Source organism: Poecilia reticulata, linkage group LG21 (assembly GCF_000633615.1).
Source record: "Poecilia reticulata strain Guanapo linkage group LG21, Guppy_female_1.0+MT, whole genome shotgun sequence".
NCBI classification, from domain to species: Eukaryota; Metazoa; Chordata; class Actinopteri; order Cyprinodontiformes; family Poeciliidae; genus Poecilia; species Poecilia reticulata.
In genome coordinates this window covers 14,922,320-14,942,646 of record NC_024351.1, presented here as the reverse complement: position 1 = coordinate 14,942,646, position 20,327 = coordinate 14,922,320, and the positions used below count along the sequence as shown (strand labels likewise).

At 38.5% G+C, this 20,327-nt stretch overlaps 1 protein-coding gene across 2 annotated transcripts in view; it reads left to right on the top strand.

Annotated features, from left to right (window-relative positions):
* Positions 1-20,327, top strand: part of nkain2 (sodium/potassium transporting ATPase interacting 2) — a 93,954-nt gene that overhangs the window by 43,570 nt on the left and 30,057 nt on the right. For both annotated transcript variants that reach the window (XM_008398094.2, XM_008398092.2), the window contains 2 exons: positions 568-648; positions 17,577-17,777. In XM_008398094.2, coding sequence (XP_008396316.1) covers positions 568-648; positions 17,577-17,777 — 282 coding nt within the window. The remainder of the gene's footprint in view (positions 1-567; positions 649-17,576; positions 17,778-20,327) is intronic.

The window sequence follows — 20,327 nt, the reverse complement described above, 5'->3', positions numbered from 1 at the left end:
ACACTCGACAAAAAACCCACACGCAGTCAGCTATATCATGAATTCATCAAAAGCTTGTTGTGCAGTGATACTGGTCCCTGCTTTAAGAATTATGGTTCTGAGTGATGCTGAAGTCACAGTTTAATGGTAGGATCTTTTTATCCCAGAGGACCTCAATCTAGAAACGGCTCCCCTACTTTACTCTTACAGACGACGCTTAGCGAGATGACTCAGACGATGAAAGCTGTATAAATCCTTTCTTCTCTTACTTCCTTCCTATAAATCTCTTTTTTTTTTTAATGCGCAGAAACTCACCATCCATTCTCTCGTCCTGTCGGATTTGATTCAGGAGATTGGTTGCGTTCTCCGCTGTTGTTTTTCTTTGTCTGCATTTTAATAACATCAAAAGCAAAGCCTCCCTCTGTCTTATTTTTTTTCCCCTTCTTCTTCCTCCTCCATCTCACTTGCTCCACAAGCAAGCAAGACGTGACCATGTTTTCCTGTTAATTCAACCAAACCGTTTGTCGGATCTTCTTTTCCGTGCCTGACTCCTCTCTCCTCCGTGTGTCTCACTCTCTGTGTGCGCAGTATGCAGCCTGGCTCGTCATCTGGATGACCTGGAATGTTTTCATCATTTGTTTTTACCTGGAGGTTGGAGATCTGTCCAGAGTAAGCAAACATTTTTTTTTTTTCATTCTTTCTTGTCAAAGTATTTCTGTTGCACATGTCTGGAATAAGAACAACTCTCACCAAGTTGCGGAGTTTCGACATTGTTATTTGAGAAATTTCTGAGGTTAAATCCAAGACATCCTGACTAAAGAGCAGAGTTCAAACTATTCAATAAATTCCTATTAAAGGGAAAAGCCCAGCAGTGCATTGATCCCTTTAAGAAGAGTTGTTCCTCACCCTCGTATGTCTTGCTCCTCTCCGCTGCAGCTGTTATCCAGAAAGCAGTAAACACTTTCCAGAGACAATCTGTTCAAACGTGGGCAATCACCTGAACAACCCTGCTGTCACCAATGCCAAATTACTCAGCCGGTCTTGGTACGCTGCTAAAATTATGCATAATATGGCCCTTTGTGAGAGTAATTTTTTTTCCACATTTGCATTACCTGGTCCAGTGTTTTTCAACCTTTTTTGAGCCAAGCTACATTGTTTTAATTGAAAAAATCACGAGGCACACCACCAACCAAAAATGTAAACAAAGATACTCTGTAGCCGCCTATATAACATATATAGTCATTCTTATCAAAGTGTCTTGAATAGGAATCAAATAAACACAAAAAATTATTTTTATCATATGTTACATTTCTTATTTCAAATTGCACTTAACATGTCCACTTCAAAAATACACCTGAACAGTGTCACAACACTGTCGTGTTGTGACACGACAGTGTCACAACACGAGACACTGTTTAAGAACAAGAACATTGTTCTTAAACAATGTTTAAGAACAATGTTCTTAAACATTGTTTTAATGTTTAAGAACATTAAAACAATGTTCTTGTTTTAATGTAAAATGCTCTGTACCTACTGCCATCTAGTGATAATAAAATTACATGATTACGCTGCTAGTCACTACTACAGCAGAGACACTCAAAGATGGCATTATTTGCAGATAATTAATTCGTTTTCAAAAAATCTTTTATGACCAATTACCGTATTTTCCGGACTATGAGCGCACCATACTATTAACTGTACCTTCAAATTTTTTGAACTTGCATATATCAGCCGCACCAGGCTACAGGCCGCTGGTATCTCTGCCGCTCTCGGTTTCCCATAAGGACCCAGCAGAGGGCAGCAGAGAGCTGCGTCCTAATAACTGCTGGATATATTAAGGACGCATTTTTCTGTCTCCAAATCCGGTTTTGTTCACGCCGAGTTTACGTGCAGCGGCTCTATTTCCCTCCTGTACTGCCAGATCGATACTCCTCAACTTAGAAGCTGCATCATATGAGTTTGAAAACATTTCTCCTTCGGGCCTGCTGCTAGCATGTTGACTTCCAATGATTCACTTCCTGCTAAAGAGCCCCCACAGAAAAGTTGCATGTTCAAAGTGTAGGAAAAAAGTAGCAGCTCATAGTCCGGAAAATACGGTAGGTGAAATTGGATCATTTCCACGGCACACTTGACGATCACTCACGGTACACTAGTGTGCCGCGGCACAGTGGTTGAGAAACACTGACCTGGTCAACTAGTGGCAAAAACAAGTGAAACTGATTTTTTTTTTTTTTTTTAAGATACTCCAAGGTTGAAACGCAGTTGAATACAGACAACACAAACACAGCCGAGCAATGAAGTTCTGCGGGATTTCACAGAACACACATTCAGGACTCAGTCTTATTGTTTTCGGCACATATTTGCCACTTATTAGATCAGTAAATGCCATATTCTATCACCTTACTTCTAACACCTTGAGCAATTACAGTGCTTACCAGTAGTGGCAAATGTAGTGATGTGCTGCTCTGTAGGTGCATTTTATGAGCTAACAGATATGATTGGGTTCATTATAATGTTTGCTATGGAACAGAATTGCCAGACCATAAGGCTTTTTTTTTTTTTTTTTTTTTTACCAATTGGCTCAAAATGATCCCTGATGATCTTTGAGAATAAAATCTGCCTTTTCTAGAGAGTTCTTGTTTTCCACGAGTTTTATTGTTGCTAAATATCTTCTGTATCTGCGAGAGCAGCAGGCACCAGCGCAAGTAAATATCAAAATGTTTCCATTATCCTTCAGTGTAGCAGCAGCAATAGCTCTCACGAAAGATCATTTCTAAATAATTAAGCTCCCGTGTTGAATAAAGATGACAGTGGCGTCCTTGAAAGGGAAAAGTCATTTGATTTTGGCTGGAAACCATCGCTAGCTCTTTATCCATGCTTTCCTTTAGATTAGACACATTTATTCATCCAGCTGTTAGATATGTTAATTTACACCTTGAATCACCTTTTATGGCCTTTGAATGATAACTGATCCCAAAGGGGTTTGCCCAATTAGAACAAATAAATCTTTCTTTAACTTTAAACATATTAGTTTAAAAAAAAAATCTGTTTTAGTGATAAAACTAATAATTTAAATAATCTTTTTTTTAACCATAATAACAGAGAAATAATTCAAATTAGCTTTTTCCAATCTTCTCGTCAGCCTTCCATTAATGTTTATATTGACATTAGAGGTGATGTCACACTGTGTGAGAGTTTAGTCACTGTAAAACAGGGATATATGATCAGTTTTTTTTTTTTATTATTTAAAATGATCATATAGTTGACATATTCTTTAGTGTTTATATTGGCATTTAGTGTGGTAAAGTAAGTTTCTGTGTGTTTTTTCTAGAAAATGTAGATCAGTACCTTTAAATTTCAGACAATAAAGCCAGCCTTCAAATGATCTGCTTTTTCACAGTTCAAAAGTCTGGGTCAGGATAAACGGCAGAGTGGTTTCCAAATGAAATGTTTTCGGGGGGGTTTTTTTGTTGCATAGATTATTTGTATTTCAACACCTCGCTTATTCTAAAAATAACTTTCCCATCAGTAACCAAAGAGTGCTGCTCGATGCTCCCTCTTAAATATAGCGATTCAGTAAACAGACAAATATCCATTTTGTTTAGTTTTTGACCTCCTGGTCTACAAATTTACAAGAGGATTTTTCATTGCCTCCCTACTGAATCAAGATTTTTAGAAAATGATCTACACAGACATCAGCATCATTTAATAAATGAATGAATGTTAGATTTATGGGAATACCTTGGAAATATTTAGGAACGTTAGACATCCGAACTAAGCAGGTACTTTAAGCAACGAAGTAAATTATTCCAAAACAACCGACAAAGATTTATTTGATTTACAGAACTGTCTGCTGAATTCTTCACATGAAGTGGATGAATTATAACCACATAAAACATGATTTGCGGAAATGTTTTCAGATTGAACACCAAAGAGAGTCATGGAAGTAAGGATTTTTCTGTAACCACGTTTTATGTTGTAGACAGATGAAGATGAACACCAAAACCCATCAATCAGTCTGGATTTAGATGAAATCTTTCTGTATGAAAACAGTAAAGAGTGATGCCATTTTCTACCACTATTGTTAAGAGAATAAGTTATTACTGCTACATCCGAGGATGCTCTTAGTTTTCCCACACTGGCGTCTTCATTGGCTAACAATAACAAAAAAATCAGCAGTCGTTTGTGTTTTCGTTGAACACACCAAGTCTAGTACAGCTGGTAAAAATCGGATCATTTTTTTGGGGATTTTCTGACACGTAAATCTCAAAAGGGGATGTTGTTTCTTTTTATCATCACTATACGTGTTTATTTTAACTGAAGTTTAATCAACTTTGACAGTTGATTAAAGCAATCAGTACCTCCATAAAGAGTCAAAATCAGTGGATGAGTGTGTTGATTATGTTTGATTGCGCTGCGCTGGGAAAAAAAAAAAAACAAAAAGCAAAGATTTTCCCACCATAATTTTCAGTGATTTACTTCATTCTGCTCAACCCTTCTGTAACATGTTTCTTGTTGGTTTGTTAAATCGCATCAAATTACATTTCCCAAACACACATCATTCTTATTCTTCGTCTTACTGCTCTCCCCCATCTTTCCAATTATAACTACAATTTGTCGGGACTTGAGTAAATGCTGCAGTTGATTTTGTTTTTTATCAGCTCTTGCTCCCTTAGGTGCCTACCCCCGGGTTGATAGACTCACTCCCCTCTTTGACATTCATGCACACACGCACACACACCCACACACACACACACACACACACACACACACACACACACACACGCACACACGCACACACACANACACACACACACACACACACACACACACACACACACACACACACACACACACACACACACTGTGAGCCTTGTTCAGTTTTGTTGCCATCCAGACAGTACCTAAAAGTTTTACAGTGAGCCACACACCCTCTGCCTGTGTTTCATTGATCTCAAGTTTTAATGACATTTAGACCTTTACTCTCCTCATCGCCCAGCAGTTGTAAAAAAAAAAAAAAAAAAAAAACTCACTTTGTTTTTTTTGTTTTGTTTTTTTCTTCTAATCATATCAGTCGTAAGAGCCCGTTTAGATGTCTCAAACGTGAGATAGAAACAATGTAGCTCTTTCATTCTGGTGTTAAATTACGAAAGTCATTTGAAATGGTTTTATCTCCCTTGACCAGAATCAAAACGTGTGGATTTTATTAACAGCAGAGCACCCCTTTTAATTACCAACACATTTATCAATTATCTTCTGACCAATTAGAGTCAAGCACGCCCAGATCAGACGCCAAGCGGCTTTTTTTTTTTTTTTATGACCGGAGTTGTTTCTGTTCGCCTCGCTCAAGGATTCGACAACCTTGACCCAGTTAGTGTTGGAAAAGGGGGCCACAAAGTCCCCCCCCGTTACTCCGACTGGTTCGACCAGCGTGCAGCGTGAGACGCACAGATCAGCTCCAGATGCTGGGTTTGTTTACTGATCTGAGTGCTGATATTGCACCGACATACACATTAAAACACATTTGTCTGCGGTGTGATTATTTTTTCATCACTATAGAAAACTCATACTATGGCAGAATGTGCTTCTGAACTTTACACCGCTGCTGTTGGAAGATGATGTTGTGGTTTATTAGATTAGAGATGGACATATTTTGGATACTGGAAATGAATGAAAGTTCCTGTACAAAAGAAACTTTTATTTATTTTTGCATTTAACAATTAAACTTGGAAACTTTGGGCAAACTTTGGGATATTTTGGACAAATATTTAATAAAGAATAAAGACTGTGGATTCCAATTTCCAGATATATTTGAATGTCCAGCTTTCATACAGATCAATAAGGAAAAAGCTTAATAAAAAAAACCAATAAAAACCTCCCCAATAGTGAAATAAAGATACGACAGCCTCGTGGGGGAGTGCAGGACGGACTGGTGCAATTTCACAAAACAGATTGCATCACGGGGAAATAACATTATGTGGAAAAATAAACATCTTAAATAATCAGCCAGGAAGTTAAAGCTTGGGGGCAAATGAATCTTCCAAATAAGCAATGACTCTGAGCATGGACCTAAAATAGTTGCATTTTGGCTCAGGGATAATAAAAACGATGTTTGGGAGAATCACAAAGCCCAGACCTTAACCTAATAGAGAATTTCCCAGCAGAGTTGAATAGATGTGAGCGATTGAGGCAGCCTACAAAGCAGACTCAGTTACAGCAGTTCTGACAGGAGAAATGGGTCAAAACTCCAGCAAGCTATTGTGGAAAGCTCGTGAAAGGAAATCCAAAACGTTTTTGACTTAAATCATGTGGTTCAAAGGCAACCAGATACGGATTAAATGCATAAAAAGAATAGCTGAGTCGGATTTTACGTCAGACTTGGAGAAGGGAAGGTTATGCCTTTTTTTTTTAATCGTATGTAAACTTCTGGCCTTAACTGCAGAGTACATCTCATTTATTCCTCATAAACGCAATTCAGTGTCAAAGTGATGCGACTTTTTCTCAGTCTTTTCTCAATTTATGCATATTGCACTAACTTGTCAGTATTCAGCAGGTGAACGCTGGGATGTAAATGAAATCTCTATCAGCCTTGCTCTCTTTTCTTTCCTCTTTTCTTCTCCGTTTCTCTCCCCTCCCCTCCTGTGCGTCGCTCTCTTCATCTCGACGTAATTCATTCCTTCCCTCCCTCTACTCAACCTATAATCAAGTCTTTTTCATGTTGCTGCGCTAAGTGCCATGTGAGTCTGTCGCATACACCTCTTCATCTCTCACCCGCTCCCGCTCCACTTCCTTCCTTTTGCCGAGTCGTGACAGTCAGGAGACCCCGCTCCCTGTCATGACGGCACCGCCGTACATGATCAGCAGCAGCAGCTGATGATGATGCAGGTTTTTTGCGTGATGGCCAGCAGATAAATCAACTTGATTGCCTTATTCACTCGGGCCGATCGTTTTGGATCGCAGCGTTGTAATGAAAGTGACGTCCTCCATTTTTTATTTCGTTCCAAAGATCTGTCATCTGTTTATGAAACGAATCGAGGCTGCTTTGATTTTTGCCATTTCATCAGTGACTCTTGGATTAGTGATGTTGCTTTGATGCTATTTTCAGAGCAAACGCCCTGCTTTCTTTCTTTCTTTTTTTTTTTTCTCTCTCTCTCTCTCTCTCTTTTCCATGAATAGACCTGATACCCAGACTAGGTTTCCAAGCTCCAGCAGCCATACTTTTATCAGAGCAATAATCAGCCTGTTTGCAAGCGGAGAGAACGCCTCAAGCCCCAGATTCAAATCCTTAAAAACATTTATCCGTGTTGTGTTACAGAAAATATTGCAGGTAAATATAGGAAGCAGTTTAATTCTAATTCATGATGACACTTGTGCTTGCTGTGTGTTTCTTTCTTTTTGTTTCTTTTTTCTTCCCCTGACAGACTGATGTCTCATCAGTGAACCTCAAACATCCTCTCTGTTTTGTTGCATAACAACAAAGCCAAAAAGTATTCATGAAATCTGTCAGACACTTCTGACATCTTCTCTGGAAATGGAAGCAAAAGGTAGAGGAACAGAAATATGATCATTGTGACGGGGGGAAAGAAATATAGCGAAGTGGGGTTTGAGGAGACCGGATTGTTTCTCTTCTGGATGAGTCATCGACATTTTCTTCGAGGGAAGACTTTCATGAATTCAGAATTATTCAGGATTGAGGATTGACTCTTGATGTTAATAAAGTTCAAAGTCCAGTTCAACTTAGTTTGGCTGCGATGCAGTCAACAAAATGTTGTATAAACTTGATTGTCTGAAGAAGTCGCTGTAAAAAAACAGAATATGACAGGATATTAATATTGAAATGGTTTTAAAAGGAGGAGCAAACTAATCCAGTAGAAAGCAGATATTCACATACACTTAAAATGTCTGCACTTTTTCTTGTAACCTTACTTTAATGGCATGTTGCCTTGTCTTTCCCATTTTGAGGAGCGGCTAAGAGACATTATCCTCTGGTGTGACGTCATAGTTATGGTCAAAGAAAATAAAATGAATGCAAAGTGTTTTAAATAGCAAGACATGTAACATCTTTACAGGAATTAGTACCATTATTTGATATTTTGTGATTTTTAAAGAAAAAATGTTAAGGAGGGTTTTGTTTTTTTTTTGTTTTTTTAAAAGTGCTTAAATTAAAGGTAAAAGTTTTCCTGTAGGGAAAAATTTAACCTAAATTTTTCACTAAATTTAGTGAGATTGCAAATTTTTTTGCAATCTGCAAATTTTTTCACTTTAAATTTGCAGATTGTTGTGAATTTAAATTCATGTGATTACAGTGGAGTTTTCCTTTTTTCACTCGGAGGCATCCCTCATTATTATTAAAACCCGTAGTGAAGGTCATATATTCTTTTTTTGAAATCTATGAAGTGCCAAACCAAAAGCGAAAACCCATTTCCTGCCCTCAATAGTCTTTCAACAAAGAGCACATTTATTAATATTCTGGCCATTTTGATCCAGAAATAGTCATAATAGTCACTATATTCCTGGTCACTATTATGACCAGGAAATAGTGACACTCTGCGACTCAGTTGCGTTTTTTAGACTCCTAAAAAAATTTTTTATCTGCACTAAGACGGATATTTGAAATTGGTTTTGGTCTATATTTTGACTTAATTTCTTGATAAACAACTTAATGTGACTAGATTTAATGTTAGTTCATTTTCTAACCAGCTGTATTTTGTTGGCGCTTCCAATCTAACGTGGATATCCACCTTCCACGGGGCCCCATGGAGCCCCAGAGGCGAGATAAGGTGTGTGTCCCCCTCCTCTGTCTTGACGGTAATTTGAGTTTAAGCCCAGGATTTACACCACATATCAGTCTGTCACACTCCCATCCTCCCTGTCACTCGCGACCGCACTATCTAATATAGCAGCAATGCCACAAAATTAATCTTGAAAAAGATTTCTGTTGTGGCATGCCTGACAGGTTTGGAGAGGAGCCAGTGGATGTAGAGCTACTGTCAATGGAGCTTGGCAACACACACACACACACACACACACACACACACACACACACACACACACACACACACCTTCACGTATGCAACACATACTGTATACGCGCTCACTGTCAGACAGCTAACTGTCACGAGTCCAGTGTGTCACATTAAAGATGTAGCCACCCTCTGGGCGTCAGATGGCACCCGGGTACAGACGCATGGACACATACACGCAGACACCAGCTCAGCTGTCAGTCATCCACTGTCGAGGTGGGAGGTTTGTCCCATATGATTTTTTTTTTTTTTTTTTTAGCACAAAAAGTGTGAATATGTAAAGTGTGTGCATGCATGTGTTTTTTGTTTATTTTTTTCTTGTCATGAAGCTGTTATTTATTGCACAAATTGCATGAAAAGCGAGCGTACTTGGGTCGATATGTCAAAGTCTCAAAATGACGTTGGACTTCCACATCCGCGCGAGTAATAACAGTCGGATAAAGAGGAGAACAGTGACAAGAAAGCAAAGATATGAAAGGTAAATAAAAAAAAAAACAAAAAAAAAACAATGAAGATAAGGTGTCTATAACAAGAGTGGCATCAGTGGCAGCTGGAGTGTCAGAAAGATTTAGACAGGCGAAGGTGTGATAAGAGTTATTGAAGACGATTTGTTTTGGAAGAGAAGCTGCATAAAAATGAGGAAGAGATGGGAATTTGGGACAACAATGAGTCGAAACTAAAAGTTTGCTCAAGAAAAAAACAAAAGTCAAGAGAGGTGTCTTCATCCGTCACGTCAAAGGAAAGACGAATCAAAAGTACCTTTCATATCGGTTTCATATCAACTTCAATGCCTGTTGTCGACTTCTTACTGCTGAAGTTTTAAGACTCCATACGATCAACCTAGTCTTTCTATCCTGGGAGAAAGTAAAAAAAAAAAAAAAGATAGCCGGGACCAGTCTGAATGCTAATAGCTACTTACTTTACCCCAACTCCCCCGCCCCCCCCGAGACACCCGGTATTCATTCAGCACTGCCGATTGAGACGATGAATGAGAGGATCCCACACATTTAATCACAGGCGTTCTAGTTAAAACATCCACCCCGATTCACTGAGTTAATCCATCAGCCCTGACCGTGTTTGATCAATGGATGCATTTGCGGAAATCATGGCATGAAATTGCCTTGTCCCCCCCCCCATCAACACCTCTCTAGTGGGACCTTTTTCTAGCTAATTTCTAGCTAATTTTTATCATTTGAGCACTGAGCTCTTGTTACTGGCAATTCCATTTGGTTTGTTTTTTGCTGTGATGTGAGAGAACAAGAGGGTTGAACACAGATTGCCTGTGAAAAATATCTTGGTATGCTGTAACTAAAAAAGTTAATTTCACTAGGAGTAAAACACAGAGACCCAGCTCCTGAACAGTGGACCCTCGCTAACATCCCCTCTCTGCAAAACACTTTGAACTTTGCGCAGTATAATCAGGCAAAAATCCTTTCTCCTGGCAACTGCCGATCCACAGACTCTTCTGCTGGATTGCCAGACAGAGAGGAGCGATATGACTCGTCTCTTCAGAAGAGAATGTCTTCAACTTATACTCTTTTTGCACTATTATGAGACAATATGAAGGCCACGTGAAGTATGGAGAGCTACCGACACTGCAGAGAGTGGGAGACCTTTGCACCTCAGCATTCACCAAAACCACGCAGTCATTTTATGATTCCTACCACTTTGTGGCTGAGTTTCTGTCATTCCCAATCCGAAGAGCATGATGGCCTGAAATACAATATCGTAAGGCAACACCTGTAAAAATAGGTTATGATATTTCAAAAAGGTTGTACAAAATGTGTCCACATGGCTGGAAATGACAGTGAATGAAAACTAGAAATGGTAGTTAATTTTACTCAGGAACTATTGGTTTATTATTTTTTATAGTTTTTTTACGTTTTGACAAATTTTCAGCCTTGACTAAATGCCTTACATAAATATTTTAATTCACGAGACGAAACTCACGCCTCAAGTAAAGTGGATAAAGTTATGTTTTAGCAAGATATCGAGGAAGTGAGCTTAGTTAGTTATGCACAGCAGCGTATTTCCAGGACCAGTGATTCGATTATCCACTTCCATATTGCAATTTGGAAGTTAATTTCACTATCGTGTTCAAAACTAGTAAATCGCTATCTATAGTCCAGATCGGAGCACTAAATCGGATTACTGAATGAGCCGTTTACTCTGGCTTTGATTTAAGATGGTATAAGATGGTGAAGTTTAAAAGCATTAACCTCTAGCCTATTTCTTTGAAGCTGGAAAATGACTCCGCAAACTCGTTTCGGTTTGTTTTCAACATTCAGCTTGAAATTCAACCCCTTAGTTGAGAAATTCCAACTCCCTCTATAGCAAAATTTTTTTTTTTACATTTTATTATTCTTTATGTCCCTCCTGGTGAACTTTTTAACTAAAACCGCCTCTCTTTGAGGAACAAAGATATCTTGTCTAGTGCTGTGAATCTTAAGTTCTGACCAACATTTGAATCGTTTGATAAAAGACTTTCTTTGTTCTTTGTAAAGAACTCCAAGAAATAAAACCTTCTTCTTCACACCTTCTTGGAGTAAATCAGATATCCATGTGAAGCCACTGGCAGTCTTGTGATTTGTAATTCACACATGACAAAAAAATAAAAAAATAAAAACATGGATCAGAGAAATGTCAACGTGTTCTCAGACACAACAAGCAGAGACATTAGATTTTTTTTTAAAGGATTCAGATTTATTGCATAACCCACTTTGTAGCACCAGAAAATCGTATTTTAATGGGTTAAATGTCATTGGAGGGATCACAAGCAACTTCTTTCCACAACCTCAGCCCTTCATAAAAATTGGATGTCTCCGGAGTGCTTTAATTGTTCCACCATTTGAAAGATTGACGACGTTAGAACGGCTGCGTCGGAGCGTTTTATTAGAAATGGCAATGGGTTTGGTATGGGTAAGGTCAGGGTTAAGACCTCATCGTTATGTACCCTCCAGCAAATTTGCAGAGACGGAACCCGCAAACAATTCCCCAACACCTTCATCCCCCCCAACCGACCTGATACGAGCGAAGTGCTTCGAGCGTTACGGGTTAAGACCTCATCTAACACCCATGGGAAATTATCGAAAACCAATGTAGTGAGATGCGCCGTGACTGATTGTGCTGGTGTGAAATAACACAGACACAAACACGTGGGAAGAGACAGCGGAGAGAAAGAATATGAAGGAAAAAACAGACAATGCGGGAGATAAAGATACAGGTTTAAAAAAAAGAAATGGACTCGGGAGAAAGTAAGGGAAATGTTGGAATCGACAGAGTTTTTATCAATTCAAATGGACTTTATTTTTTAATACCTACCACAGAGTGCAAAACCTGAAGTTATTCTATCTATTAGATAAGCTAACCTGGGCAGTGGGCATGTCAGTGTAGGTTGGATGGACATGTCTCGCTCTGGTCGCAGTTGCTCCAATACTCTTTGGATTTTTGGATGATGGATGAACAGTGCTTTATGAGATATTTAAAGCATTTTATTAAGTTTTATCTCGTCTTTATGCTATAAAATTCTCCACAACTTCATCACCCATCTGTCTGCTAAGGTCCTTGTTCTTCATGATGCTGTTTGTTCATTAATATTCTCTAATAAACATTTGAGGTCTTCACAGAATAACTGGATTTATACTGAGAATAAATGAAATGACTTCTGGCAAATGATTATGGTGCATTGTATTTAAGGGTGTTGAAGTAAAGTTCACAAAATGTATATGCAATTAACTGTAAATAAATAAATAAAAAATTAATAAATAAATAAAAGGTCTTTAATTTACGCTAAAATAGCAGAAGCCATAAAAAAAACATTTTTTTACAGTGTACACTATAACACAATGCTTAAATTATGTGTAATTTTTCATCCACTTCACAACTGTGCACCTCTTAGTGTTGTTTATTTTAACCCAAATAAAACACATTAAACGTTGCAAGACGCAAAAAAAAGTTAAAGTCCAAGGCAGTGTCAAAATCCAAAAGTTGTTGTTCAGAACAAGCGAAATAAGTACAACAAAAACTCCTTTACTGAAGTACAAATAAGCAACAAGTTGCTAGAAGAAAAGTCAGTCGCAAATTTGTCTTATTTTGAAACACATCCTGTGAGTAGGAAAAGGAAATAGGAGCTCAAGTTGTTAAAGATCATAAAACCGTATCTGGATGTGTGCCAGTGTCACTCGTGTTTAGCACAGTTTTTCCGGCTGGAACGCACACGGAGAAAATTAGATTTTCCTCTATTTTCAATTTGTTTATACGGTAATTGTTTGACCCCGCGCTCCGGGGTTTCAGGCGTGATTAAAATGCTGCCACTTCTCCCCTTGTTGACTATCAGACAATCAGATGATAGACCGTTCTGAAAGGTCTTTTTTCACCTCTACTCTTCTACCTCCTGGGAGTGGAAGACAAAGGAAAATACGGAGGTGGGAAATTGAGGGGAAATTGAGAGAGCGCGGTAGACGGGGAGGGAGAAGGCCGGAGGCATGAAGAGAGGGAGAGGTGAGGAGGAAGGCAGAGCGAAAACAGATGTGGCTCATTGAAGCGGCTCTAGCCCACAGTCAGAGACAAAGACCTGAGAGCATGAGTGCATGATCCTCCACTGGCACACGGGAAATTATAGATGGTGTGTGTTACGGAGAGTGTGAGGGGAAAGAAGAAGGATAGATTATTTTACAGTACTTAGAGATGGTGTTTACTAATTTTTTTTTTCTTTTCCTATAGCCGAATCCCAAACAGTTTATAAATTACCAAACAAATTCATCTCAAGATGTTTTTAGAGCTATGACTTCATCCGCCTTTGTATTACAAATTCAAACAAATAGGATCAATACATCTCTGCCAGGGCTCAGCTGCTTTTTAATTTGTTTGTTTCCCACCGTTGGTGAAGGAGTTATATTGCTGTTGTCTGCCGCGTCTCTCAATATCTCCGGGGTTTCATATTTGTGAGGTATAAGATTAATTTGTAATATATTGTAAATATCAAATTTCCGCCTGTTCTGCTTTGATCTTGGCGTCGGTGATGCAAAGACACACTAAAAATGACTGAGTTGGAGACAGCATCTTATAATTGCATTGGACGGGGGGTGTTAAATATGAGGAAAGTACACCCTCTTCCAGTTTTGTATAACAGCACAAACACACAACAGATGCAAAACCAATATTATTAATTTGCTAGAAAACAAAGTCGTAATGAAGAACAATGTTTTGAATGCTAAGTAAACCTTTGCTGCCTCTATATATATACTCTTAGGATATGGTAACAGTTTTAACATGCATGTTAAAGCATACAAGCATATATTTTACTGTTGTCTTTATCTAATAAATAATGAAGGTTTTTTTACGTACTTTGATATTAACTATTAAACATTATAAAAACAAGACCAGAACATTTTTATTATGTTCATGTATGCAAAACCTAGACTTGAATTAGGATACCTGTTCCTCTTGAGTGTACCTTTGGAAACACAAATATTTTTACTTTTGGACTGGTACCTTACAGCCTCAGCAATGCAAACATACGTATAACCAAACAAGCTAGCTCGTGTTAATTTGGAGATGCTAGAAGCTGTTTTTTGAATATTGAGCAGTAAAGGAAGGAGAGCTAACCTAGTTAGCATAATTATGATTTACTGTGCAAACACAAAGCTGTGTAGTGAAACATTTTCACCAAGTCATCCCTAAACAATGTTTTAAAAACTGGCCTTTTTAAAAAAACTAGAGCTTTATGCTAGCAAGCAGCTACCTCTCCCATTTGGGTTCTGCTTTCAGCCAAATGTAGCTTTTATCCAATTCTTATTTTTCAAAACCCTGTTTTGCTATGTGATTTTTATTCATCAAAAAATTTTATATTTCTGAGCAGGCTGAAATGTTCCTAAAATAATTGTTCTTATGAAGCTCTTTTTTTTTTTTGTCCGAGTGGGCCACAGGTGGTTTTGGACAAATAAATGCTGAACAGTTTGACCACGTTGTGGCACTTTTCTTCTTCTGTTCACATTTTCTTTACACTCACAAATAAAGAGTGTACAGCAGAATTAGAAGGACTGAATCCCGACTGATCTTAATGACATTTTGCCAAATTCAGCTTTTAACTGTGGAATACATTTGTTTGCCGGGGTGTGTGTGTGTGTGTGTGTGTGTGTATGTGCGGTTTTTAAATAGCCTCATTAGGTAAGCACTGATGGATAATACCTTAGTGAAATAATTACTATCCCTTTCCTGGCCCCTTTTAACGGAGAGTAAAAGAGAGTGAGCACAGAGAAAGAGGGAAGGAAGGGACATGAGAGAGGGAAAGGAATAGAAAGAGAAAGGGGGGGGAAAGCTGAAGAAGCCAGTGACAGACAGAGGAAGAGTGATGGCAAAGAAGGAGCAGGGGAGAAATTTGCAGAGACTTTATTCATTAAAAAGAGGAGCACAACAAGGGAAGATGGCATTAATCAGAGCTCTGTGCTAATGAGGCATTTACTCATTATACAGAAATAGAGAGAGGCTTAGGAAGAAAAAGACAAGAGAGGGAAGGGGAGACTGCAATGCAAATTAATAGAAAGCAAACAGGGGTGAAAACAGGGAGGCTGTTGCAGAAAGGTGAAAGAGTCAAGTGTGTTTGAGGTGAAGCCCGAAACAGATCTGAAGAGTGAAGCAATGCTCTCCGAAAGTAATCGGGAGCCGCCACTGCCTAAATTCACTTTCAAAGGTTTAAAGCTTGAATGAGTAATTTAAATAGAGTGACAGCATACGAGCATGACAGTAAAAATTACAACTTCCCCGCGTTTATGGGAGAGTGGCTGCAGGCTATAGTTTTATCACGAATGGCACAATTTCTAGGAACAAAAAAGCAATTTCATTTTGATGGCAAAACACAAGGAATTATGGCTTTCATAATGGTTTTTATGTCATTTTTTTTCTCTTTCAGCATGACTTTAGAGAACAGAGAGGCCTTTCAGTCAGTTAATAGCTGATTGAACATGTTTGATGTCTGTTTCTACCATTGGCATGCAATAACCTGGAATAATCCTTCTTTGGTAACTTAGTTGTTATTTTTGCTTTATTTGACACTCTTAGCTAATTGATTGAGTTTCTTTAAGACGATTCCAAATAAAAAGATTGAATGGGAACCTGATCATACAATTTGATTTGTAACTTCAGAAGAACTCCCTGTGCTGTAATAAAATATTACAAAACATTATTATAAGAAAATTCACATGATGAGCAAATTCACATATTATGTCCATCTGTAACCTTCAGAGCTGCATAAAAAATGGTAGCTTGACTAAAATTGTACATATTTCATGTAAAAAACATTTTGTTATTCTTTCATAAGTCGGTAACACTTTATTTGCAGGGGGTGAATAAGACTGACATAACACCTGTCATAAACATGACATAACACCTGTCATGAACATGAATGAGCCATCATGAATATTTATGACTGTTGTCATAAAGCGTCATTCGGTAAATTATGACACTTTTAATACAAAGTTGACATTATTCAAAATGTCTTTGTTATGACAACTTGATATTAACCAAGAAATCATTACTGATATAAATTTGTTCTAAAAGTATTACGGATTGCACTTTAAAAATTAGGTAACTTTGTGTTATTAAAGGTAAAGTTTAAACAGTTTGTAAGATTGTAAGATCTGCTGGATAACCACAGGCTTGTGTGCTAGACGGTTCTTTTCCTCTGCAGTGACTAAAACCACTAACTGATCCCAGTAACTACATGTAAACAGTGAAACTAAACGATTGTAATTGATCAAGTTGAAAATGTTTGCACGTGTGCAACAAGTGGCCAGGTGTGTACTGTAACAGCCCAAAAATGATGGATTGAGATTGCTCCATCGTTGTTTTAAAATCTGATCAAAGATGGATGATATATGTGATCCTTGCTGTGAAGGCAGCAACAGGTTGGGCAGGGGCAACAGTGTGTTAGTCTTTACTACATTCTGTGTTTGCCTTGATACCAAAAATCTATTTTGATACCAAATTATGTTTTTAATTGTGAAGAGATTTCCGTATTGGTCTAACTGATTGATTTGCTCTAGTATTTTTGTTGTCACCGTGCAGAAGCTGCTACACCAACCATAATGTGCCGCTTCATCCCCACGGTTTTCAGTTTTCTGCATAAACCTTCCTGTGCCTCAAACCAAGAGCAGTTGCCTTTCAGTTGCTGACCCTTACGTGACACCAGAAACAGAAAACCTCTCTTCTCTCTCTGACTGAAAGCCTGGAAAACAGCCTTTAATAATCTCCAAACCAATCTCTACTCTGCTTTTCTTTCTCTCTCTCTCTCTCTCTAACCTCCTACCATCATTCTTCCCTTTTTCCCCGACCTAATGTACGTGGCGGTGCATGATTCAAATCTAATCTCAGTTATCCTTCATCATTAGAATTATAAATTCCACATCTATTTTTAGTACTAACCCCCACAATCCAGTTTGATTAAGCCACGGTTGAAGCTTGCTCTGACTTTCAGCCTGCTCTGTCCTCTCTCTCAGGATGTAATTCAACTCACCTTCTTTCTGTCTGTCTCTGACCGTCTGCCTGTCTGTCTGTCTTTTTGTCTGCCTGCCCCAGGAGTCTGACCTTGTCCTGACGTTCAACCTGTCCATGCATCGTTCCTGGTGGATGGAGAACGGCCCCGGGTGCAGGGTGACACCGATCACCCCTCCTCCCTCCTGGGCACCGGAGGACCACCGATATATATCTATATCTGACTGTCTTATGAACTTTGAGTTCATAGAAGTGGCTCATTCCTCACTGCAGATACTCCTGGCTGTGAGTATTTGTCTTAAATAAGTGTTCTCTTGAGTCTTTTTTGTTTTTGTTTTTATTTTTGGCAAAGGTCTTAAAACCCACAGAAAAAGGAAGTGTTTGCAGCACTGTATTCTGTAATTACAGTTTGCAGCAGCTCTCAAGGACTTTGCATCTTTTTGCTTGTAACATCAACTTCGCTTTCTGAATTTTACAAACAAAAACTGGTAATTAGATCATGGGGATATCTTCGCCAAAGTCTGGGAGAGCTGTTTTAACACCAATACGTAAAGAGCAGCTGGGTAGAATAGCCTTGACCTTCCTTTTTGGCCATCCAGGGAAGGAATAATTGTTGTGAAGAGAACTTTTTGTAGAAATCCAAAATGATTTTATTGAACGGCTTGATACATTGAATTTCTCATTTTCTAAATCATTACTGATTACTTTGATCATTTTTGAGATGCTGATAGAAATTGAGAGGGAAACAGTTTGTTGATGCATGATTTGCTACTGCACTCATCATCATTGTCGCCTTCCAATTCTGGACAGGTTTTTAGTGCATTCCTATTTTTGCATTTTTGAACTTTTGAATGGTTTTATGAATGAGCTGTTTGCAGATCGGACCGATAAAATACACACTAAATAATTTTGTGAGCAGTTGCCTTTAGGTGAATGTTGAGTTGATGTGTTTGTGTTACTCTGTACAGTATTTCAAAATTCCTTAAATTACACAGCAGCAAATCAAGTCTCTTTTCTGTTAATAGAAAGTCTCACTTTACCTCAGTTCTCTATGTTTAACTCTGCAGATTTTTTTTTACATATTTGGCTCAAAGTCAGTCATTCCCTGTTTTCTTCCGCATTTCTTATCTGTTCCCAAACGAAAAGAGAAACCGGGAGTAGAAATGACGCAGACCTGACACTTTTTATCTTTGTTTCCTACGTCGCCCAGCTCTTTTTTTTTTTTTTTTTTAGCTGAATCCTCGCATGCAATAAACAAGCGGGTGTTTTTATTCGGTCTGTATCCATCAATGACGCTTACAGAATGAGTGAAAGTCTTTTCTCTCTCTTCTTTTTTTCCCCCTTTTTCTTTCTGGATCTTTGTCCCTTATGCACCGCTGTTCCCTCTCATCATGTGCTTACTGTGTCTCTCCGTAAATCGATAGTGGTACTTATATTGTGGCTGAGTGCCAGGCTACCAAACAGCTTTACTACTGTCTCACAGTAATTGGTGTGTTGAAACACTGTCATGCTCCCTGAGCACAAACTCAGCAGTCTGACGGGTTCACTGGCTGACTGGCTGCCTGGTTTAAGGCCCATCACTAAGTGAGCGGTTAGTGTTTTATTGGGCTGCACAATGAACTCTAAGACTAGTTGTCTCCATGCTGACTTGTCAGGTGCCTGATTTCCAGATAACTGACGGGGAGAAAAATTAATAAGTGGGTGTCAGTAGGAATACTTTAGACTTCAAGAAAACTGAGTTCATGCGGATAGAATTACTAAAAAAAGAAATCTAATGAAGATATTTGTGGATAGTCTGTATCGGGGGGAGAGATACCCACTGAGGCACAGCAGCTGTCAAGATCTTTTCCAGAGCATGATTTTGTTTGGGTTGGTGGTCTTCTGGGCATGATGTGATGGAGTAGTTTGCCTGTCTGACTGGCTCACTGATGGTCTGATTGTCCATGTAGCTCATGATCTACTCTGCCACTACTTCAGCTCCGTGAGGTGTTCTGTGCTTCTACAAGTGACACAGACATTTTTCTCAAGAACTGACAAGAGCCTCCATATTTGGCTTGTCTCATAGATTTTGGTAAGCATGTGTACTTACTTGTAGCAATGCTGTACAGATGCATCTAATGGAATGTTAACAATTTCCCAATAAATTGCATGAAGCGCTACTAGAAAGTTTAGTGGAGGGAAAAACTGTGGTAGAAAATATTTCACAAGCAACCAGATCAAGGCTGTGGTGTCCAGAGTGTTGTAAAGTTGTCCTTACTTTTAAAAGGCTTCTGTACTAGAGATAGCAGCAATCAGAGTCATGTCAGCTACAGGTGTGTGTTTTATTCCAAGTCCAAGGTCTAAGCACCGGTCTTCAAGGAAACTGTAGGTCACTTCATGCTGTCCTCTGCTGACAATGAAGACACCTGACTCCAGCTCACACTGCCAAAAAACTAACATTACCTCATTTAATATCCCAATTAAAAGAGGTTTGTGTCTATGTACGAGATAGTGTTTAGTTTCTTTCGGTATCGCTTTGCTGGCTTGGTCAGCAAACTTGCTTTACCTAATCCCCCCCACCCCCCACCCAAAAAAAAACAAAAAACTGTGGAATATTGTCAAGAGGAAGATGACTTAGTCACAAACCTGACTTACGTTAATTTTCTGTTTTTTATTAATCAGTGCGAAAATTTGCTAAAAATAAACATCTGAAATACAACACTGTGTAATGAAACCATTTATTATGAATTTTACTTTTTGAATTGAAGCAGTCAAAATAATTACTTGTAAATGATTTTCTAATTTGAGCTGTTTCTCTATACCTGGTTAATTAAAAAAAAAAAAATATATATATAT